This window comes from Rhinatrema bivittatum, chromosome 15 (genome assembly GCF_901001135.1).
Source record: "Rhinatrema bivittatum chromosome 15, aRhiBiv1.1, whole genome shotgun sequence".
Taxonomy (NCBI): domain Eukaryota; kingdom Metazoa; phylum Chordata; class Amphibia; order Gymnophiona; family Rhinatrematidae; genus Rhinatrema; species Rhinatrema bivittatum.
In genome coordinates, this window is record NC_042629.1 from 20,307,108 (window position 1) to 20,332,668 (window position 25,561).

The window sequence follows — 25,561 nt, forward strand, 5'->3', positions numbered from 1 at the left end:
TCTTTCACATTTTGAAAATGGCGCCTTCACATACCCCGGTGATACACTGCCCTAGGGGACTGTCTAGTCCTGCCTAATGGCCGCGCCGGCCTTGAGAGTCATGCATCTAGGATGTGGTAGTCCAAAAGATCTGTATATGATGGAGGGATGAAAGGCTGATGTGCACGGACCAAAAAAGAGATTTTGGGATAATAGTGTCTGGTGTTCTGTAGATGGTGAAGCAATGTGGCAAGTTGATTACTAAAGCCAGAAGAATGCTGGGTGACACAGGAAGAGGAATAACCAGTAAGAAAAAGGAGGTGCTAATGCCTTTATAAGGTCCTTGGTGAGGCCTTACATGGAGAACTGTGTTCAGTTCTGGAGACCAAATCTCAAAAAGGACAAAGACAAGATGAAGGCATTTCAAAGTAGGGCAACCAAAATGGTGTGGGGTCAGTATTAGAAGACATATGAGGATTAGCTGAAGGATTTAAATATGTAAGACTTTCAGATACCTGAAAAGTTTTAATGATGCATGAACTTCAAATGTTTTCTACTGGAAAGAAATCCTTAAAACTAGGAGTCATGAAATGAAACTCCAGGGAGGACAACTCAGAACCAAATTCAGGAAATATTTCTTCACAGAGAAGGTGATGGATGCCTAGAATGCCCTTCCGGAGGAGGTGGTGAAGACATGTTAAAGAATCCAAAGGGGCATGGGATAAACACTGTGGATTCCTAAAGGCTAAAGGATGGAAATGAAGAAAAGAGTACATGGGGGTAACATGCTGGTGTGGTGGTTACTACCCTTAACTGAAAGTATGGGGATTACTACCCTTAACCAATAAGCCTTGATGCTTTGATGCAACTGTAACATTGCTCTCCGCTTCAACGGCAGGGCGAAAAAGGGTATTGGATTCAGACAACAACTACCAATGAGGGCCTCGACATTTACAATCTTGGGAACTGATAACATGGGGGTAACTGGCATGGAATGACAGTTACGTCCCTTAACATAAGCCTTGATGCCTTTGATGCAACTGTAACATCACTCTGCTTTGACGGCAGGGGAGGGGGAAAAGGTTTTGGATTCAAATGACAACAAACTTGGGCCCTGGCTTTTACTGTCTGAGATACTGATATGCAGATATAAAGGAAAAAGCATATGCAAAGCACGTCAAGCAGCTTCCAAATTTTCAAGAAGGCTCATCACCCAGTAAAAAAGAAACATGGGGTAATCTGCACAACACAGCAGATAACTACCATAAGAAGCTTGCTGGGCAGACTGGATGAACCATTTAGCCCTTTTCTGCCATCATTACTATGTTACCCAGAATTGTGTTAGCACAACTCACACTTATTACAAATACCTTGTCCTCTTTGGATGCTCACTCTTTGGCAATCAGATGTTAACGCACTATCTGATCATGAATGTTGGAACCTCGACAGATTCTGTCATAGAATGTTTCAATACGCATACCAATTGCATATCATCCCTCTGTGGTTTATATTGCAATAAGTCTTGGCAATCTCAAAATCTGATATGATTATGTGCCTGTCTTATTGCCTTATAAAGGTATTCCCTTGCTTGTAACCTCACTATCAATATGGCTGCCTGCAGTTAAATTCCATTAAATTGAAGCAATTTTTCTAATGCAAAATAACTGGCTAGCTGGTAACCCAAATTTAAAAGATCTGGCATTGATGGCTGTGAAATCACAAGTTATTCTTGTCTGTTGACTTACGATGTACAGTAAGGCTGATTTGTCCTCCTTGTAACTGGACTAAGACATTTAAATAAGATAAAAGGGAAACTTTGATAAAATGAGAAAAATTGTTAGAAAAAAACTGAAAGGAGCAGCTACAAAAGTAAAAAAGTCCAAGAGGCGTGGTCATTGTTAAAAAATACCATTCTAGAAGCACAGTCCAGATGTATTCCACACATTAAGAAAGGTGGAAAGAAGGCAAAACGATTACCGGCATGGTTAAAAGGGGAGGTGAAAGAAGCTATTTTAGCCAAAAGATCTTCATTCAAAAATTGGAAGAAAGATCCAACAGAAGAAAATAGGATAAAGCATAAACATTGGCAAGTTAAATGTAAGACATTGATAAGACAGGTTAAGAGAGAATTTGAAAAGAAGTTGGCTGTAGAGGCAAAAACTCACAGTAAAAACCTTTTTAAATATATCCGAAGCAGAAAGCCTGTGAGGGAGTCAGTTGGACCGTTAGATGATCGAGGGGTTAAAGGGGCACTTAGAGAAGATAAGGCCATCGCGGAAAGATTAAATGATTTCTTTGCTTCGGTGTTTACTGAAGAGGATGTTGGGGAGGTACCCGTAATGGAGAAGGTTTTCATGGGTAATGATTCAGATGGACTGAATCAAATCACGGTGAACCTAGAAGATGTGGTAGGCCTGATTGACAAACTGAAGAGTAGTAAATCACCTGGACCGGATGGTATACACCCCAGAGTTCTGAAGGAACTAAAAAATGAAATTTCAGACCTATTAGTAAAAATTTGTAACTTATCATTAAAATCATCCATTGTACCTGAAGACTGGAGGATAGCAAATATAACCCCAATATTTAAAAAGGGCTCCAGGGGCGATCCGGGAAACTACAGACCAGTTAGCCTGACTTCAGTGCCAGGAAAAATAGTGGAAAGTGTTCTAAACATCAAAATCACAGAACATATAGAAAGACATGGTTTAATGGAACAAAGTCAGCATGGCTTTACCCAGGGCAAGTCTTGCCTCACAAATCTGCTTCACTTTTTTGAAGGAGTTAATAAACATGTGGATAAAGGTGAACCGGTAGATATAGTATACTTGGATTTTCAGAAGGCGTTTGACAAAGTCCCTCATGAGAGGCTTCTAGGAAAAGTAAAAAGTCATGGGATAGGTGGCGATGTCCTTTCGTGGATTGCAAACTGGCTAAAAGACAGGAAACAGAGAGTAGGATTAAATGGGCAATTTTCTCAATGGAAGGGAGTGGACAGTGGAGTGCCTCAGGGATCTGTATTGGGACCCTTACTGTTCAATATATTTATAAATGATCTGGAAAGAAATATGACGAGTGAGATAATCAAATTTGCAGATGACACAAAATTGTTCAGAGTAGTTAAATCACAAGCAGATTGTGATAAATTGCAGGAAGACCTTGTGAGACTGGAAAATTGGGCATCCAAATGGCAGATGAAATTTAATGTGGACAAGTGCAAGGTGATGCATATAGGGAAAAATAACCCATGCTATAATTACACGATGTTGGGTTCCATATTAGGTGCTACAACCCAAGAAAGAGATCTAGGTGTCATAGTGGATAACACATTGAAATCGTCGGTTCAGTGTGCTGCGGCAGTCAAAAAAGCAAACAGAATGTTGGGAATTATTAGAAAAGACATGATGAATAAAACGGAAAATGTCATAATGCCTCTGTATCGCTCCATGGTGAGACCGCACCTTGAATACTGTGTACAATTCTGGTCGCTGCATCTCAAAAAAGATATAATTGCGATGGAGAAGGTACAGAGAAGGGCTACCAAAATGATAAGGGGAATGGAACAACTCCCCTATGAGGAAAGACTAAAGAGGTTAGGACTTTTCAGCTTGGAGAAGAGACGAGACGACTGAGGGGGGATATGATAGAGGTGTTTAAAATCATGAGAGGTCTAGAACGGGTAGATGTGATTCGGTTATTTACTCTTTCGGATAGTAGAAAGACTAGGGGACACTCCATGAAGTTAGCATGGGGCACTTTTAAAACTAATCGGAGAAAGTTCTTTTTTACTCAACGCACAATTAAACTCTGGAATTTTTTGCCAGAGAATGTGGTTCGTGCAGTTAGTATGGCTGTGTTTAAAAAAGGATTGGATAAGTTCTTGGAGGAGAAGTCCATTACCTGCTATTAAGTTCACTTAGAGAATAGCCACTGCCATTAGCAATGGTTACATGGAATAGACTTAGTTTTTGGGTACTTGCCAGGTTCTTATGGTCTGGATTGGCCACTGTTGGAAACAGGATGCTGGGCTTGATGGACCCTTGGTCTGACCCAGTATGGCATTTTCTTATGTTCTTATGTTCTTAACTGTTGAGCGATACCACTCTACTGCAAATCTAAAATTTTCATTGAGAGTATTATTCCACCAAATGAACTCTTGTAGTTTTATCTCTGTTGCTGCTCAAATCTTAAAAATATCATGTATATAGTGATACCATTTGATAATATGCTGCCACAATATTGAGGTGTATATTCTTAGTTGTTCAAACAAAGTCACATAAAGATTTGCCTCCGATGGGGCCATCAATGTCCCCATTGAGATGCCGTGCACTTGTTAGCATCATTTTGTTTAGTATTGTAGGATTAGATGTTTCTGGGTCTTCTCAAGTAGTTTAATCCATGTTTGAAAATGCTGCTGGCGTTGACCCACCAGTGATAAGTTAAATTTATTCCCTAAAGAAAGAATTAGTTTAGAAACATGGCTACTTTGGGACACTGAGATTCTTGATATGTGTTTGATGTCACAGTGTTGGGCGCTGTCTTCAAGGTTAATTGTGATTTGTAGGCACAAATTCAACACTGAAATATTAATTAACTGAGTATTTTTAAATGCAAACAAAATAATATTTAAAATTTCTTTTTGACATTATCTGCATGAATATTAGGGGTGGGTTGGGGCAGTTAATGATTAAATCAATGCTGCTGTAACCAGAATTGGTTCAGTAGTCAGCTATAGATGAAACTCCACCTTCCACCCAAAAAAATGTTTCAGCAGTTAATATGCTAAATCATCATTGTTGTATGATATATAGAGCAGCCAATTAGGTTGTTTTAAGGAAATGTTGTTAGATGTTGTGAAGTAAACAAACATATGGCAGAGAGAGAAGACCCATTGCTATACTTTGCCATCAGCACAGCAGCGGTTGAGGTTTAACAGTTTTGGAGAGTAGGGCTCTGTCAAAGAAATAAACAACACTACCTGTAGATGTTTATTGGCAAAAGAATAAATGGGTGAAATTGGAAAAGTATAAGCTAGATTGTTTTGGCTGCAATTAGTTTATTATTTATATGAAAAGTTATTTTTTTTCCAGCCAGGTATTCTTTTGGCCCTATAGTTCCTTCTTTCTGCTTTTTCTTCCAGCTCAAATGGAAGCAGGGCTGGGATTCTAGTACCATAAGCCTTCACTCAGAAATACCCCAGGAAGTTTCCTTTGCTTTAATAGACTTTCCCATTCTTCTAGTCTGCTCATTGCAGTGAGATAGTTCTTTGACTGGGGCCCATGAACCAAGGCTCTTTCTAGAACCCTGCAACCATGGGATCTAAATCTAACCTCCACGTGCCACCATGATCCTTCCTGCTCTCCCCACCCCAGGGACTGCAATCTCTGCCTTCACAGCAGCCCAAGCCTCAGACATCCTGGAGACCAGTTCAGGAATCAGACCAGGGACTTTCCTCATGGAAATGCACAGCAGTTCCTTCAGAGCCATTAGGTTGACCCCAACTAGGCATTTTTCTTTTGAAAGTTGATCATGAATTCTCTTTTGTATAGTTTAAGGTCAAGAATGCAGGATATTTATTTATTTATTTAGTATTTTTATATACCGACGGTCGTTGGGAACATCCCATCGGTTTACATATGACTTGGATATAGAACAGAACTGTAGTCGGGCCATTTGGCACCTATGGCCAAATGAAAAAATGCATCCTCAACCTGAGCACCACACACACCACTACCAGCTGGGAGACTCTGTTACATGTAGGGGGCTTTAATTTCTATTTAGACCCAGCAGGTTCCTCCTGCTCCTTTGGGCTTCCAGTTCAATCGGAGCCAGTACGGGAATCCTGAAACCATGAGCTTTATTTATTTATAAAAATGTATAATTCACTCTGTCTGCAATTCTAGGTGGGTACAAATGACATACATATTAAAACAGAACCATCAAAAATCTCACAAACAAACATATTTATATATCCATGCATCAAATATTGCTCACCATATTAAAATTAGTCAGGTTTCCAATGCTGAAATAATGAGCATGCTAATTATTTGTAATTGTAGCTTATAGTTAAACAAGCCGTTAAGCCCGTTAAAACGGGCGAGATGTTAGCGGCCCGTCGGTCAGAGCTCTCTTCCGTGTAGTCAGAATGCTCCTTTCTGCGCATTTGCGGCGCTGGTGCAGCACGTGGGTGAGAGCTGCTCTCTACTGCGTATTTGCAGCAGGTTGGTCACTGCTCAATTATATAGCTGAATTCTGTCTCTCCCTTCCACTGTGACCCTTCTGTGGCCCCTCTATTGTTCCTCTTCCTTCTTTCTTTATGGCTCCTCCTTACTTCTTCCAACTTCCTGCTGCCATCTGTGGCTCCCCTCTGGCCCTCTCGCTTTCCTCAAGACCCCTCTGTGATTCCTCCCTTCCTCATGCTCCCTCTCCTCTCCCTCTATCCTCCCTGCCTCCTTGCCCCTTAGATCCTTCTCTCTTCCATCTCCTGTGGCCCCCACTGTCCTTAATCCCTTCCTTGGGGGCTGCTTTCCTTCTGGCCTCCCGCACTCCCCTGCGGCTCTCCTTTGTCCTTCTCGCCTCTCCCCCCGGAAGTCATGTGATGCAGTGAGCCGAGGCAAACGCACGGCTTCTCAGCTCTAGCTGCCATCCCCGTAAATTTTGCAGTTTGCTCCATAAATGAATACTTTTAACCATTGAAATGTAGTTGGAATACCTCTGGATCGCAACACAATTTTGACTGGGCATGTTAATGCGCATTCGCGGTGCAGGCGCCGCACGTCGGTGAGAGCTCTGTCTTCTGCGCTGCACGGAGAGCTCTCAAACATCTTGCCCATTTTAACGGGCTCAACGGCTTGTTGAAATATAAATGTACCTGCTGTTCCCCGCTCTGGATCGGGTTTCCCTCCTGCTGCCGCGGCCATGGGCAGTGAGAGGGGTAGGAGAGGCTGCTGTTGAATACGTTTCCTTGGAGCCTGCGCTCTGGGGCTGCATGCTGAGGTCGCTGGCATTGATTTTTCTCCTCTTGCTTGCAGTTACAAGGCTGCGGATGCTGGAAGGCTTGCAAGGGCTGCGTTTGGGTCTCCTCCCCGGGCTTGCAGTGGCAGGGAAGAGGTTGCTGGCTCTGCTGCAGTTCTGGCGAGACTCTTCCTCTAGCTCCGCTTGCTCGCCATCGGTATGCTGCCGCCTCCAGCAAGGACACGGCTCCTTCCGAGCTGCCCAATGCTGATGCAGTCAGCTCTGCTCGCCCCCCCTGTGCAGTCCTGCCGCCTCCAGCGCTGGAGCTCCTCTGATGTGCAGATTCTGGGCATGCTCTGGATTCTGGGCCGTGCTCTCTTTCTGCCATGCTTAGGGTATGGAGGCTCTGCGCCCAGGGTTCCTGGAGGCGGTGGCAGGGGGGGGGGAGGTTCTGGCTTGCGCGCCATCAGCGCTGCTGTCATCTGCGCACGCATGGCACGTCGGTGAGAGCGCTCTGGTCCGCGCAGGCGTGGTTCGTGGGGCAGAGCTGCTCTCTACTGCGCATTTGCAGCACATCGGCCAGGGCTCATTTATATGACTGATAAGAGGATTCAGGATGATCAGACTTATCCAATGTACACAATTCAAGAGGCTGGAAAACTGCCCACAAAGTTTCTCTTTGAAAATCTGGGGGCCAGCCAGAATCAGGAGCACTTGCATAGCCACAAACTTTGCACCTGCTTTGTAGCAAATACAAAGTCAGCACCATAAAGCACAGGCAGGAATTTCAAAATGAAATCCCAGTATGTTGCATGTCAGCTCCATTCTCCCCCTTACAGCCTTGTACCTGCCCCCCCCCCAAGTCATACCCTCCCCACCTACAATTAAAAATTATGCATACAATTTTATATGAAAACATTCAAAGTACAGTCTCCTCGACTAAAAATCTCTTACAACATGTATATTATATTTACATGCACTATTTTGGTGCCAACCAGAAAACCCTGCTAACAAGGAAAAAAAAGACATTAAGCATGTTGGGTGTGGGCTTAGCCCTGAAAAAGCCACCAGTAAACTGAATTATAATTATAATATAGCAAACTCCCATACCAAAACAGCAGTAACTGCCAAACAGTAACCACCCTATCTATTAAAGGGCAACACAATAAATATTACACCAGGCCCTAAAACAGCAATATGCTTCCTATTAGGAAAAGAGAGCAAGCCAGGCTGCTATAGAACTCTGCACAGAATTTACACAGTAGCAGAATATCTCATCTCGGTCACACATGCAGAACCCAGACAGATCCCCACCAAATACAGAATAGACCATAAAGTATAAATAGAAACATGCAGACAAAAAGAATTGGAAACCCCAATAAGCCAGTCTCTGAATGCAGTGCAACAGTGGAAAAACAAAAACATGGCCATTCCTCTTAAACAATAAAATCATGAACTATAAATCAATCAGTCATAAAACTAAAGCCATACTGATACAAAGAATAAATATTTCAAAACAGCAGACAAATAGAACATCCGATAATTAAAAATTCATAAAACATTTCCAAATGCCAATAAAATATTTCAAAATAGCAGATACATCAAATGGTATCTAATAGTTAAAACAAATAAGGAATTTTAAAAATCCCTGGCTTTCCATACCTGAGAGCTTCTGATTTCCATATGCCCTGAGGCCGTCATGGATTAGCAGGGGAGACTAGGAGGTTGTTTGACACACACTCACACACAACACTCAATCATACACATTCACAAATTCTCTCACCTGCTCAATCACACTTTGATTTCTTATATACTCAATCACACACACTCACATGCTCGCTTTCTCACATGCTCAGTCATATGTTCATGTCTCATATACTCAATCACACACACACATGCTCGCTTTCTCACATGCTCAGTCACACGTTCATGTCTCATATACTCAATCACACACACTCACATGCTCCATCACATGTTCATGTCTCATATACTCAATCACACACACTCACATGCTCGCTTTCTCAGATGATTAGTCACACGCACATGCTCGCTCCATGCTGAGTCACATACTCACACATGCTCATTCAGTCACTCAAACATACACACGTTTGCTGTTCACATGCTCAGTCTCACACACACACACAGACACACATGCTTTCTCACTGGTTTCCCCCCTCTGGAAGCAAAAGGAGCAGCAACAGAAGCCTCTTTTTTCAGCCCATCAGATTTCTTCTAGCCTCTGGTCTGCTGCTCCTGACTATGGGGAGGGGGGTAGGGAAGGCCAACGGTGCTTCTTCTCCTGCTCCTGATTACCGGGGAGGCTGATGACATTTCCTATGGCTCCTTTTTCTCCTGGCTGCCAGAGGGGGAACAGATGCTTTACATTGCAGCCCATGCATTGCACAACCTCTCCTGCTCCCAACTGGAGATGGGGGAGGCTGACAATGCTTCTTGTGGCACCACAGGCCACGCAGTTTATCTTCCTGCTCCTAGTTGCCGGGGGGGGGGGGGGGGGGTCATTGCGTCTTTTTTGCTGCGCTGCAATGCTTTTCCTGCTCCCAACTGAAGGGGGAAAGGCCCATGATAATTCTTGCGGCCCCACAGCGCTTCCAACTGCGGGGCAGAGCAGAGCAAGGAGAAGTGCCTGTGCAGGCTGTGAGATCCCTCCAAGGATGGCCCTGAGAGGGGAGAGCAGACAGCAGGAGCAGGTGCAGCAGCTCCTTATTACCCCAAGAAGCAAAGCTGTAGAGGAAGGCAGGAAGGCTTTTCAGCCACACTGTCAGAGTGTGACGGTGCCCCTAGTGGATGGCGCCAATGGCTGAGGCTCTGACACAGAAGATTCTAGGGGCTTGACATTCTTTAACAGTGAAAGGCCTTGGCACATAGCAGTTGGTAGGTTGGTGCAAAACCCAGACGTAGCAGAGAAATGAAAGGGAGAGAGATTTATGAAATTATATGAAAAGGGATTTGTTACTGCAACATCCTTAAAACTGTTTCCTGGCATAACTACAGTACTGCTTTGGACCGATTTTGGCATAAGCAGAACCAGAGGCCTATAAACAAAGAAGGAATTATTTTTCTGCTGACCGCAGAATGGTGCTGTACACACAAATGTGCTCTATCCTCTCAAACAAAATTGCGTGAGAAAAGCATTTGCAACAGGATACGAAGAATTTATAGCCAGCGGTGATTGCGGTTGGCAAAGTTCAAAGCCTCCATGCTGTCTGCATGCCTACCTGAATAATTGACCCATTTAGAAGCTGTTAAAACTCTGAAAGATGCTTCATCCTACCACTTGCCGTAATTTCAGAGGAGCGTTGACTGTGAACAACAGTGCTACACTTTTTTTTTTATCATTTCCCTTTCTTTTGTGTGCGGTTGTTGCATTATCTCTTCTGCACATTATTTCTATCTGCACCTGCCATGCTGACTGAAGCTAGCAATTTAATTGTGCTTGAAACATTTCTATGGACAAGTACAAATTATACAAACTCGCTGACTTAATGCGACACTAGAACTTTAATAGGTCATGTCTACCTCCCATTGTATTTTTTGATTCCAGCAATTAAACAATAGAACAGCACTTCAGGAAATATGTCTAAACCCTGCTTGTTTTAGATGATAATCCATAATGTAATTAATTGCTGGAGAAAGATCATTTTTAAAAGGTATTGCTTGTAAAATTCATTTATAGTTTTATTACAGTTTGGGTATTTATTGGCTACCTAAGTAATGAACGTTGCTGGGGAGGTTGTTTTTCTTCATTTTTTTGCTTTGAACCAGACTTTCGTTTTGTAAACGGGAAGGGGTGTGGAATACCAGGTTTTATGATTAAAATTACTGCTGCTGCTGCTAATTTATGTCCGGGGAGAGATGAACGAGCAGAGCTTGAACCTGATTCCCATTTGCTTTTGTCTGCAGGGAGTCAAGGTCATAAGAAAGGCACTAGAACCCCCAAAATTCCTAAACAGACAGGAATGAACTGGGTCGAGCTCCTTCCACCACCCCCAGCACATCCACCACCTCACAGTAACAGTGAAGATTACGGGCTCTCTGTGGAAGAAAGGTAAGAAAGCATCCTCTTGTTTTATTTTTCTTGAGGATATTACATTTTGGCCTACTGTTACCTTTTATTGGCTTCTGCTTTCCCGAAGCTACTCATTTTTAGCAGATATTCACAAAATCCCTTCAACACACTGTTGGAGGCTACTGAAACTGATGGTAGATGTCAATAGTGCCGTCATCACAGTTCACTAATCAGTAGTCTCAGGTCGTTAGGGTGGCATTTGGAATTTTGCACTTCCGCAACTTGTGTGGTTTACATTCCTAAAATATGAATGAACACTTGATTAATTTACTCTGAAATATGTCTGGCATCCGCCGCAAGTACATACAAGCAGAGACATCCATTAGATGGGATGTCCCTGGACTCTGACTTATCTTTTGACACCCACATTAAATGTGTTGTTAAGACCTCATTTTATAAATTACAACTAATCAAGAAATGGTGACCGCTATTTGATCCTTATGAATTTCGTACCATCCTTCAGTCACTTGTACTCAGCGGCCTGGACTATTGTAATGCTCTATCCATGGGTCTTCCATATAACATGCTTTGGCTGCTCCAGTTGGTTCAGAACGCTGCAGTGCGAATTTTGTCTGGAACCAAAATGTGTGATCATATTACACCCATTTTGCAGACCTACAGATGGCAGATTTCTTATATGCTTGCTGTTATCATCTTTAGGCTATTAAATACAGACCATCTCAGATGAATGAGCTCCATTTTGAAAGTCTACAGACCTCCATGATCTCTGAGGTCGGCTCAAAAGAACCTACTGGAGGTCCCAACAGTAAAGCTGGCCTGCTTCAATATCCCCAGAGACAGGGGCTTTTTCGGTTGCAGGCCCTCACTGTGGAACTGACCCACTGATGAGATCAGGACAGCCATGTGTTAAGTCGTTCAAGAAGGCTTTGAAAACATACCTCTTCAGGAAAGCCTTTACTGATTAACAGTACTACTCCTACTGTGCCCTTATGAGTTTTGCTGTTCATTGTTTTTATTATGTATGTTCTGAATTTAACTGTTCTGATGCGGTATATATATTTTTAATAAACCTAAACCTAGATGTGGTGGCCTACATCTTCGTTTTTAGTTTCTGATCTTTTGTTATGACTGATGAATTTCTAGACTGGATATTTTGGATTAAAGATGCGTTAGTCATCTGAGGGAGTGCTTATTCACCTGTTATAGTGAATTTTTCTACTTGTTTGCCTCTAAGACAACGGTCTGCTATTCCCTTGAACACCCTGCCTGTTTGTTTATGAACTTGCAATTACAAAATGTTCAACAATCATTGCTGAGGTCATTTTTGACAAATTAGTTTTCATTTCAACATTTGGTAGCCTCCAAACTAAACTGCAGAGAGGAGCAAACATTGCTATTATAGCTTTCACCATAAAAGAGACATAGCTCTATATGACAGCAATCACTTGTGAGAGCTCCAGACTCACTATAGTACTGCAATGTGGCAGTTTGTTTTAGAGATTTGGACTTGATGCCATCCTACTCAAACAAGGGACTGCACCACTGAGGTAAAGCAGCAGTTTCCAGCTGAATAAGCAGGGAAATCCTCTCTACTTTAGTTTATGTATATCCTATCCTTTATCACTGTCCTGCAACAGCACTATCACTTTTCTGTATTACAGAATTTTTTAATTACTTGGGTCTTTTTTCAGTTATGACCGAGAAATTCCAGGTCCTGTGCCACCAGCAAGAATGTATCTACAGCAGGATGAACTAGAGGAAGAAGATGAACGGGGTCCTACTCCTCCGCTAAGGGGGGCAGCGTCATCTCCAGCAGCTGTGTCATACAGTCATCAGTCCACTGCCACTTTGACACCTTCTCCCCAAGAGGAGCTCCAGCCTATGTTGCAGGACAGCAAGGAAGAGCTAGGACATGTGCAGCACCACCCTGATAGAAGGTACAGTTCTATCCTACAGTCAGTGATTAAACTGCATGCAATGTCTCCTGGTACTGACTGGGGTTTTTTTTTTCCTAAACTGCTTTTTAATTGCATTGTCTATCTGCTCCCTCTAAAAGCACAGGTGTTTATTTAACTAATGTATCTCTTCAGTAGATCTTGATCTAGAAGATTACACTTTATATACTAGCCCTGTACAAGTACAGAGAACCTTACATAGTGTGAGGTGCACTCGGTGAAAGGCCAGAATCTAATTAAATAAATAACTGTATATGAGGGGCTACACCTTTTGGAAATCAATTGCATTAGTCACCTGCATTTGTTTCTTTCAGAAGAAGTCTTTGGGGGTTTTTTTTGTTTAACGTCTTTTTTTTTTTTTAATCACATGAGGGGCAATTTTGAATAACTTCAAAATCATTCACAGGCAATTTGAATCCATGTGCACCACTGCAAATTTCCAGAGGGGAAGCCGTGCTCTTCGTCTCCCTCTTAACATTAGCAACTACTAAGTAAGCGAGCTAAAAGTGGCCGCATACTCTGTGCCTGCTGGTTTTCAGAAGGCTGGAGGGGAGGTGCAAAATAGCATGCACAAATTTAAAACGCCCATGTACTGTATTTTGCACACTGTTTTCCTACCCCCAACCTAAAAATGGGAACATCTTTCCCTGCAATTAAAAGTGCACGTTCTATGGAAGTCTGCCCAAATTTTTAGCTGGGCAGAGAAAGGAAATTTTCAGTCGAGCTAATTTACACAGGTAGTTATTTACTGAGGCAAATGGTTTGAAAATTGCCCATTTAGGGATCAAGTTTCAAAAGGATGTAAACACATATAACCCAGTTTATGCACATAAACAGTTTTTGACAAAACACCAGGGGTAGCCGTGTAGAACTATTACACACTTATGCTTACAAGCCACACAAGAGGCATTCCAAGGGCGGGGGAGGGCAGAGATTGGGCAGGGAGAGGATTAACACACATGCATGTGTACGCATGCCCCTATATACATATATAGGGGCATGCACGCTCATGCTCATATATATTTTACACCGTGCATGCAGATGCATGTGCACGATGTAAAATATGCACAAATCTCCCCTACAACGTTCACGCATATTTAAGAGAGATGCGGAATGGATTTTCAACACAGCTGGTTAAGTTTTGACTGCCGCTTCTTGTGACCTTGGGCAAGTCAATTCACCCTCCATTGCCCCAGGTACAAAGGCTTAGATTAGGGATAGGGAAATGCCTACAGTGCCAGAATGTAATCCACTTTGAAGTAATGAAAAGTGGAAAAAGAAAAAGTATGTTTGGGTTTATGAAATAGGATAATCCTGAGCACATACTATTTTACATGCACCACTTTTTGAAAATTCACCTTTAAGTGCATCAAACAGGCTTTAGAAAATTGCTGTAATATATGCTATTTTTATGTGGGTAAATTCTTTTGAAACTTACCCAGATATTGTACATATTTTTACCTGCATTGAGGATAGACACATTTTTATAAAGCCAATTTACGTGTGTAAAAATTGTTTTATCCCTGGAAATCAGCTTTCAAAATTGCTCTGCCTAAAAGATGAATTTTTAAACTCACATGCAGGCATCCATGTGCGCACAGTTCCCAACGCGTGCATGTTATACAATCCACTAACCGCATGTGCTCGATATCATATCGGCACGTGCGCGCAAGGGGAGGGGATTTTACTACATGCATGTGGCGATGGAGTAGGCCTTTCCCCAGTTCCCTCCCAGTCCACTCCAATAAAGAAGCGGACTGGGAGGGAACTTCCTAAACCCCCTAGCTAACCTGCCTCCCTTTTCCCCTTTCTTCCCCGACCCCTAAAACCCCTCTATCTTTTTTTTTTTATTTTTATACTTACCTGCACGTTGGAGCAGTAGTAGGTTGCGCGGGTCGGCGCCTAATGGCACTGTCTCGATCCACCTAGATCCCAGCCCCTGCCCGCCCTTTTTTCAGCATGCCGGTCTTCAGCGCATACTGGGAAATGCCCACGGCGCCGACACACTCGTATCTCCCATTTTTTATGTGCAACAGCCATTTCAGATTAGCTCATAAGAGCAGTTATCCCTTGAGAAATGTTCACCTACTGGGGTGTCACTTTGCTCTTCTCTGTAACATGTTATTTTATGTCTGTGAAAGTTAATTCTTGTCCTTATAGCTTGCTTTCCAATGAAACATCCCCCTTTGCCTTTTTTGGATCGCATCCTGTATATGCCTGTGAATGTTGTTGCCATGTGGGTAACTGTGATGTTTGCTGGCACAGTTTGAGGCATGACATCTTGTGGGGGTTTGTGCCATTTTCTCTTTTTTTTTTTTTTTTTTTTATAAAACTTTGCTCTTATTAGTTTTTTGTTTCAGGTTATATGGCTGCTGGAAAGCTAGAACTGGAGGGGAAGAGCATATGTATTTGATTCATGATTATTCTTGGGTTTTCTAGTTCTGTTTTCTGTGTTAGTACTAGGATTATTTGCTTCATGATTCTCGTTTCCTTGAATTGTATTAATAATAATAGTTTACTGAAGTCTTAAAGAAGAAATATTTTAGTGAGATCCCAGTCAGATGATGTTTTTTGTTGCATTAAATATTTTCCTCCCAGTTATGTGACTTTTCGAAATAAATAAAAGAAGCAGCTGACTCCTTTCTTTCTGTTTGGATTAAAAAGAGGATGATGGTCGAGCAAGGAGCGTGTTTATAGAACAGTTTACATACAGATGTTTCTCATCTCAGGGAATGACACATTCCCAAAGCAGTACACAGAACCGTTGTGGTTACACCCATAGAAGTTGCATTCCTAAAGTAATTTCTAGCTTGTCACATCAGTTATCACCTTCTCTCTTTTAAAATGCCAGATGAAGAAATTCAAGACATTTAAACATACCTGCATCTTATTATTATACTTGAGGCCAAAGATGGTAGTCCAGAGACAACTTCTGTGCCAAAATGGAGGAGTAGCCAGGTGGTTAGAACAGAGGGCTGAGAACCTATGAAACCAGGGATCAAATCTTGCCGCTGCTCCTTGTGATCTTGGCAGATCACTTCACCCACCTGATTTATTTTCTCCCATTTGTGTCTATGGGAAAAGAACTTAGTAAATCATGCCCTTAGATTGTAAGGTCTCCGGGGACAGCAAAATACCTACAGTACCTGGATGTAACATCTTGATCTACCAAAGAAAAGGTGTGAGATAATTCCAAATAAATACATTTCAGCTGCTGTGAATAGCAAACTTATGTTTGTGTTCATTATTTTTTTGTCTTAGTCCCTGGCCCTCCCCAAAATTAGAATTCACTTACTATAATGTGAGATTGCAATTCATGAGAGAGATAATTTGTTTCTTTTGATCTCCGTTAACCTAAATGCTTGCTTCTTTTTTTTCCCTTCAGGCGTCAAGTAGTGAGCCCTCCGCCACCCCCAAGGCCTATTTCTCCACCGCACACATATGGCTATATTTCTGGACCAATGGTCTCAGACATGGACACAGATGTGCCTGAAGACGAAGGGGACGAGGCTGACATGGAAGCTGCCAAGATGCAGACCAGAAGGCTTCTCTTGCGTGGCCTTGAACAGACACCTGCCTCCAGTGTTGGAGATCTGGAAAGCTCTGTAACAGGGTCCATGATCAATGGCTGGGGTTCGGCTTCAGAAGAAGACAACGTCTCCAGTGGACGATCCAGTGTCAGCTCTTCGGATGGCTCCTTTTTCACCGATGCAGATTTTGCACAGGCTGTTGCAGCTGCAGCAGAATATGCCGGGCTTAAAGTAGCAAGACATCCAATGCATGATGCAGCTGGAGGTACCTTAGAGATTTTCTACCTATGTGCGTACTGCAATAAAAGGGCAACATTCAAACCACATTTGTGGGTAAAGCAATGTTTTACCAGCAGAAACTTACCTTTGTGGATAAAATTACATGCATTGTTTGTAATTTTAGCTGTACCATTTTAAGGCTTTCCCATGGGTGGGCTTAGGTGGGGGGAGGCATAGTTTTGAGGTTCAAAATCACTCAGGTTTTGGCCAAAGTGCCTGCAGAGAAAGCTAACACAAGTCTCTCTGGGTACATTTTCCTGAGGTAATTAAGGCATATACTTATACTTCACCTTTGAAAACTGGGGCAGAACCCCTGGTTAAAAATAACCACAAACTTTGCACCAATATAGGCAGTTTTGAAAATTGCCCCTAAATGCACAGTTTGGTCAGGTCAGGGGAAAGAAGTAACTTGAAAATCATGTATTTCATCTTTTTGATGTTATATACTGTAGTTTGTAATGTGTGATGCATGAGTCACACAAGATCACTGCATTTCCAACCTGCGTAAGGCTTCAGTGCACCCCAGAAATACAGTTACAAGTTAATATATTTGTATAATTATCCCTCAAACTCAGATTTCCTTAGCATTTAAAAGAGCAGTGCTGGGAAATCTTTTGAGATAATTAAATTTGCAGATAGAAAGAGCACCTTCATTAAGATCATTTTTTCATTCTGTTATTTAATTCCAAGAATATATTATTAGAGGTTTACAAAGTTCTTCCAGATTAGCTGCTCCCACTCTAATGAATGCAAATAAAACTTGATTCTGCCATTTAGATCTTTAGCAGAACATCGGGCAGGCAAATCACGGACATGTAGAAAGCATGAACACGGTCAAACATCTGAAAACTGAATGCAAGAGATTTTCAAAAGCTAGGATCATGGCTTCAAAGTTATAAGAAATAAAGATATTAAGCCCAAAAAAATAATAAAGAATATTGGGATTAAAACCCAGAATGGCAACAAAATTCAGGTGTAGTTTTCAAAAAGATTTACATGCGAAATTCCACTTTTGAAAATCAATCAGGGATCTGTGTGAGTACAAGTATGCACATAATTCAGTTTCAACCATAATTTTATGCACGTGGGGCAGAAGCATTATGGGGAGAAACCTGGCATTCCGTACACAGTTTTAGATTTTAAAAACTATTGAGTACATTTTTATAGGGGTTCTCTGTGGAAAAATAGCATATATACGTTCAGTTTGGAGAAGAGACAACTGAGGGGAGATATGATAGAGGTCTGCAAAATCATGTTAATGTAAATTGGTTATTTACTCTCTCAGAAGAAGGACTAGGGGGCATTCCATGAAGTTAGCAAGTAGCTCATTTAAAACAAATCGAAGAAAACTCTTTTTCACTCAGCGCATAGTTAAGTTCTAGAATTCTTTGCCAGAGGATGTGGTTATAGCAGTTACTGTAACTGGGTTTATAAGAGGTTTGGATAAGTTCCTAGAGGAAAAATACATAAACTGCTATTAATTAATAAGCAATAGAAGCTTGAGATTTATTAAATGTTTGAGTTCTTGTGAATTGGATTGGCCACTGTTGTAAACAGGATGCTGGGCTTGATGGACCCTTGGTCTGACCCAGTATGGCATGTCTTATGTTCTTATATGCTGTTTTTTAAACATCAAAAGTACATGTATATTTTTGGTTTCGTGCACACATTTTACCAATGCAAAAATGGGGTGGTCAAGGGGCATTCTGGGAATATGCCAAGAAGTAAATGTAATAGTTACAACTTTATAAAAGATGTGTGCATATAAATTATCAAACTTATTTGTGCTAATTGACTAGCACTCATGAAATAGAATTTGTCTGCAATTTTTGAGTGGGAGTTCTTTGTGAATTGCTGGGGCTTTATGGTGAAGTGCTAGAGGGTGTTGAAGAACCAGCAGAGGTATTGGTGAGCTGATGATTTCAAATATGCATGCAAGTATTTTCAAAATGGTATATGTGCATATTTTATAAAATACCTGCCTCCATGTATAAATCAGGGTTATTATGCATTATGTAGTTTTTTTCATGCCTAAATGATATGCATGTATGTTTATAAAATAAGTAGAGAAGGTAAGCACTTTCTTACTGGAAATATATGTGCGAACTCCATATTTTATGAACTGTACATCTCCTTCTGCACAATTTAGGATAAATCTCTGTGCAGTACCACAAATACAAATTTATTTTCTATGCATGGAAGTACAATGCACAAATTACACGGTCCTTGGAGCAGGTGCAACTTCGTGCAAAGTAATTCATGCACGTATTCTGCCAATTGCCCAAGGATTTTCCAAGTAAATTTGTGCATGTAAGTTTGCTTTGAAAATCTTCAGTAAAGTCTACATGTGCTACCCCTGGTGTTTTGTCAAAAACTGTTTATCTCAATATTAAATTTCATCTGCCATTTAGATGCCCAATCTTCCAGTCTTGCAAGTTCCTCCTGTAATGTATCACAGTCTGCTTGTGATTTAACTACTCTGAATAATTTTGTATCATCTGCAAATCTGATAACCTTACTCGTCGTATACCTTTCCAGATCATTTATATATATATCTGGAAAAGCAACGGTCCAAGTACAAATCCCTGAGGCACTCCACTGTTTACCCTTTTCCACTGAGAAAATTGACCATTTAATACTACTCTCTGTTTCCTCTCTTTTAACCAGTTTGTAATCCACGAAAGGACATCGCCTCCTATCCCATGACTTTTTAGTTTTCGTAGAAGCCTCTCATGATGAACTTTGTCAAACGCCTTCTGAAAATGCAAATATGCTGCATCTACCGGTTCGCCTTTATCCACATGTTTATTAACCCCTTCAAAAAAATGAAGCAGATTTGTTAGGCAAGACTTCCCTTGGGTAAATCCATGTTGACTGTGTCCCATTAAATCATGTCTTTCCATATGCTCTACGATTTTGATCTTGAGAATAGTTTCCACTCTTTTTCCCGGCACTGAAGTCAAGCTCACTGGTCTATAGTTACCTGGATCACCCCTGGACCTTTTTTAAATATTGGGGTTACATTGGCCACCTCCAGTCTTCAGGTACAATGGATGATTTTAATAATAGGTTACAAATTTTAACTAATAGATCAGAAATTTCATTTTTTAGTTCCTTCAGTACCCTAGGATGCATACCATCTGGTCCAGGTTATTTGCTACTCTTTAGTTTGTCAATCTGGCCTACTACATCTTCCAGGTTCACAGTGATTTCGTTCAGTTCGTCTGACTCATCACCGCTGAAAACCATCTCTGGAACTGGTATCTCCCCAACATCCTAATTAGTAAACACGGAAGCAAAGAATTTATTTAATCTTTCTGCAATGGCCTTATCTTCCCTAAGAGCCCCTTTAACCCCTCGGTCATCTAATGGTCCAACCGACTCCCTCACAGGTTTCTTGCTTTGGATATATTTTTAAATGTTTTTATTATGAGTTTTTGCCTCTGTGGCCAACTTCATTTCAAATTCTCTCTTCGCCTGTCTTTACCCAAGGCAAGTCTAGCCTCACAAATCTGCTTCACTTTTTTGAAGGAGTTAATAAACATGTAGATAAAGGTGAACCAGTAGATGTAGTATATTTGGATTTTCAGAAGGCATTTGACAAAGTTCCTCATGTGAGCCTTCTAGGAAAAGTAAAAAGTCATGGGATAGGTGGCGATGTACTTTTGTGGATCACAAACTGGCTAAAAGACAGAAAACGAGTAGGATTAAATGGACAGTTTTCTCAGTGGAAGGGAGTGGGCAATGGAGTGCCTCAAGGATCTGTATTGGGACCCATACTTTTCAATATATTTATAAATGATCTGGAAAGAAATACGACAAGTGAGGTAATCAAATTTGCAGATGATACAAAATTGTTCAGAGTAGTTAAATCACAAGCAGATTGTGATAAATTGCAGGAAGACCTTCTGAGACTGGAAAATTGGGCATCAAAATGGCTGATGAAATTTAATGTGGATAAGTGCATGGTGATGCATATAAGGAAAAATAATCAATGTTATAGTTACTCAGTGTTAGGTTCCATATTAGGAGCTAGCACCCAAGAAAGAGATCTAGGCGTCATAGTGGATAACACATTGAAATCATCGGTTCAGTGTGCTGCAGCAGTCAAAAAAGCAAACAGAATATTGGGAATTATTAGAAAGAGAATGGTGAATAAAACAGAAACTGTCATAATGCCTTTGTATCGCTCCATGGTGAGACCGCACCTTGAATACTGTGTATATTCTGGTTGCCGCATCTCAAAAAAGATAAGGTTGTGATGGAGAAGGTACAGAGAAGGGCAACCAAAATGATAAAGGGAATGGAACAGCTCCCCTAGGAGGAAAGACTAAAGAGGTTAGGACTTTTCAGCTTGGAGAAGAGACGGCTAAGGGGGGATATGATGGATGTGTTTAAAATCATGAGAGGTCTAGAACGGGTTAATGTGAATCAATTATTTTCTCTTTCAGATAATAGAAAGACTAGGGGGACACTCCTTGAAGTTAGCATGTGGTACATTTAAAACTAATCGGAGAAAGTTATTTTTCACTCAACGCACAATTAAACTCTGGAGTTAGTTGCCAGAGGATGTGGTTAGTGCAGTTAGTGTAGCTGTGTTTAAAAAAGGATTGGATAAGTTCTTGGAGAAGAAGTCCATTATCTGCTATTAATTAAGTTGACTTAGAAAATAGCCACTGCTATTACTAGCAATAGTAACATGGCTAGACTTAGTTTTTGGGTACTTGCCAGGTTCTTATGGCCTAGATTGGCCACTGTTGGAAACAGGATGCTGGGCTTGATGGACCCTTGGTCTGACCCAGTGTGGCATGTTCTTAGGCACATGATATCGAACAGCCCATTGAGATGCACCTATCAAAATAGAACTGGCTTCTAAATTTCAAAGAGGATTTCACCTTTTATACCAATAACAGACCCACTAGAAAACAGTACCTGGCCACACTGCATACCCCTTCACCCAAGCTCACTAAACTGCGCTCCACCAAAGAAAGAGCCTTCTCCCTCGCAGGTCCCTCCCTTTGGAACAAGCTTCCCACCTCACTTCGCCAAGAAACCTGTCCTAAAACAGTCAAGCAGAACCTTAAGACTTGGCTCTTCATGCATTCTTACACCTAAGTGCCCGCTCTCCCTCTGCCACCCTACCACCCCCTCTCCCTTTCCCTCTTATCGGCACCCTGCCCGGCCCTCCCTAACAACCCCCCTCAGCCTTGAACCCCCCACGTTGCATCCTCCTCTCTCCATACTTTAATATCATTGGCTTTTTCCCACCCTAAAGTTACAATTTGTCAGTCTTACCCTAGCAACCTATTATAATGCAATCTGTTCATACCCTGTAGATAAATTGTCAGCCTATTTGTTAGTCTAACCCCAGTAACGTATCACAGTGCAATCTGTAACCTAATTTGTCAGTCCTACCCCATTAACCTATTATAATGCAATCTGTACATATCCTGCATATAACTTGTATATAACATGTTTTACTGCTTCCTTTTAAATTTGTGATGTTAACTATATTCAACCTCTGGTCCCATCCCTCGCTCCCCCCCCCCTCCTTCCTCCAGCCCCCCCTTTTCTCCCCCCGCCCTGGCCCCTCCTATCTTCCTCTAGTTCTTTTGTTCCCCTAAGATACCTTTACTCCTTACATTACTTGTTCATACAGTTTCTTGTTCCTTGTAAAGCCTGTTGCTAGTTTTGTTCTTTGTAAACCGACGAGATGTTCCCAACGTACGTCAGTATATAAATGCTAATTAATAAATAAATAAATAAATAAATAGAAATCCCAGGAGTTGGAAGAATTCAGGGTGAACCGGCAACAGATGAAACGAGGACTATTTCCGCCTTTGCCAGCTCAACCTGGTCACCCACCTCCCTGATGATTGCTATCGCCGCATTGAAGGATGCCTAAGATACTGAACACAACAGAGAATCAATCAGATCATTCACAGAATTTTCTGGTGGGTAGGATAAAATGTGAATGAGCCTGAACTTCCTGGGCTCCTTCTTTGGGACCATTCCCAAAGGGGATATCACCATATTTGGGAAAGGGGGGGATGCGAAGGGGCCCACGAATCTGCCCATCGCACCTTCGGAAGAGATTTTTCTCTCTACCTCAGCTTCATGTTTCAATTGTGCATTGCTGATGGGGAGAGTGAGCTGGGGGATCAGAATGGCATGGGATAGCAAAACCGGCAGTGAAGCTGCAGTGAGCAATGCGGCTTTACTCTGTAGGGGGTAGAGCTTCAGCTAGAACCTCATGGCATTAATGTTGACTGGTATTGGCGCTAAAACTTTCAGCACTGCAAACAGAAGTGGGGGATTGCTGCCCATGATCCCTCGTGCCTCGGCATTGGTTTGTTGCGTGTGGGCCAAGGCTACAGGAGGAGCAAATGTGTTTGAATTTGCAGTGGATCTATGTGCAATGACCAGCATTGAATTGCCTATAGATGCCCCACCTCTCTCCAGAGAGCTGCAACATTCTGTCCCATGAGGCACCTGTGAGGCACAGATGCATCTCTTTGACAATGATGACCTGTGTGTCATCATCTCATCTAGCCAAAGGTACAACACCCTGTGCCTCCAGGAAATAGTTGTCTTGTGCCATACTCCTCTGAAACTTAATGTCGTAGTTCAACCAGGCCCAACCATCCCATTTATGTGCCTTCATGATTTACCCAATTGTGTATATTGTTTTAAATTTTGGGTCTCTTCTCTTTCATCTCATCCCCCTCCTTTTCCCTTGCTTCACTTTCCCCACTATTGAGATCCCTTATTAACATAGAGAATATGTCTATAAACTCTCATTTCTAAATTTTCTTCTTAATCTTGTTGGGAATGCTGCAAGCGAGTGAGTTAACCCCACGCAAAACATCCTTCTTGAGTGTAAGTGTAGAAACCGACTGCTCAAGGGAAGCCCCCGATGGGTTTGCAGAACCCTGTGTCACTGAAGACCCAGCATCTGCACCCCATACACTTGCAGCTTAGCCAGCTTTTCCAGTTGACCACTTCTTAAATGATTTTAATGCATTCTGCATGACTGTAGCTAGAGCTAGCTGTTCATCGTTACGGTCAGGGGATGAGTCAGAGTTGCTCTGCGCAACCTTTTTCTACCAATCGGGGACTGCACAGTCTTTTGTAGATGGGGGATTATCACTGTCTCACGGGGCAACCCCATCCATCCTATCTGTCGACCACCATCAGGGACTGCTGGGTTTGCCATGCGCTGCTGCAGCCAGTCCATACCATGTGCCTCTACCTGCTGACGAAGCGCCAACATGAGTTCTTTGATGTCTGTCTGGCGTGCCCGGGGGTGGGGGGGGCCCTTATTGCTGAGCAGGCGATCCTGGTTTGATGATCATCTTCTTCCTCCACGGCATCGTGACAGGGGTATGTTAGCCGCCTGGGCTCTCCCCACCCTTGGCGTCTCATTCTTTGGGGGCTGATACCCAGACTTTGCTAACTCGTGTACTGGGTCACACTGCAGACGTGTCCTTTCAATTCAGAGCCATCCGAACATCTTGCCGCTGCACCTGTCTGGAGACCGCAATGCTGAACATGAAAGAAAAGGAAAAACGAGGCAGGAATATATATATATATATTTTTTAATAACTCTGGAATCTTCGGTGTGGGATGCGATGGTTCCTTAGTGAAACAATGCCCCCCAAACACGCATTGTGGGCTGAATTAACGCACTATGCTCCTTAAACAGTGCGCCACCCAGCTGACTCCTATGCTCTGCTAGATCGTTTGTCCATGAATGGCGCTTCCACCTGCTGTTTCAAAAGAAATCCAGTGTCACTTACCTAGCCTTTTCCTTATCATAATGCCCCTTTTCAAAATGGCTTCTGGAACATCAAAACGTCCCCAATCAGAAAGCTGAGGCAAAAGGGGTCGTCCTGGTAGTGGGGCATCCTTTTTGAATTCCCCGTCTCATCCAATCGCGAGCTGCTCGACCCTTTCTCTTCCCTCCCCCTCAAACTCTGCTTCCCTATCCTGACCCCAAATCCTTCCTCCCAAATGTACTACCCCTGACTCTCTCTGGCCACCCTGCCCCTATTGTGCCCTGCTCCCGCAAGTCTCATCATAGGGTCTGTATTTCACACCTAATATGGTAAAACATCTTGCTGCAGAGACTTGTTGGTTGATTCTGTGACTGGGTGATTAATCTAAACTGGTAGATGTCATTGCTCATAGCACTGAAAGCTGATCTTGTATGATATATAAGTAACAACAGGGCAAAGTGCAAGTCACTGTACTCCAAGAATGCACTCAGAAGATCCAGTTAATCTGGAATTACTTTCTTTGGGAAACTATGGTATGAGGAGCTGTTAGAGAAAAAAGAAAGATAACCTTTTAAAAATGCATTTTTAGGAACAAAGCATTCAGATCAGTTTTATCACTGTAATAGATCACCAGATCATCCCATTGCTTTGTGGACCATAACTTAATTTAGAAGTGAATCCTCTGGTGTGAGATGGAGCGAATGTGTGTTCCTGAGAGGAGGCCAGATTATCTTTTGTATGTACAATTTCATCTTTTTTCTTTCAGGCCGTAGACATTTCCATATGTCACACTGTCCCAGACCAACAAGTCCCATGTCTACAGACAGTAACATGAGCACAGCAGTAATACAGAAAACTCGCCCTACCAAGAAACAAAAACACCAGCCAGTACACCTGCGCAGAGAAACCTACACGGATGGTGAGCCCATTGATCCAAACAATATTTGTGTGTCTATAATGTGTGCATGATCTAGATACATACAAACACAGAGTAGCTGGCATTCAAAGATTTCCTGAGTCTGTCTCTGCCCCTTCCCA

General features: G+C 42.1%; 1 protein-coding gene across 7 annotated transcripts in view; it reads left to right on the plus strand.

Annotated features, from left to right (window-relative positions):
* The window catches only part of ROBO1 (roundabout guidance receptor 1), a 1,172,418-nt gene that overhangs the window by 1,134,118 nt on the left and 12,739 nt on the right, over positions 1 to 25,561 (plus strand). For all 7 annotated transcript variants that reach the window (XM_029577784.1, XM_029577785.1, XM_029577783.1 and 4 more), the window contains 4 exons: positions 10,855 to 10,999; positions 12,673 to 12,918; positions 16,322 to 16,731; positions 25,290 to 25,442. In XM_029577784.1, coding sequence (XP_029433644.1) covers positions 10,855 to 10,999; positions 12,673 to 12,918; positions 16,322 to 16,731; positions 25,290 to 25,442 — 954 coding nt within the window. The remainder of the gene's footprint in view (positions 1 to 10,854; positions 11,000 to 12,672; positions 12,919 to 16,321; positions 16,732 to 25,289; positions 25,443 to 25,561) is intronic.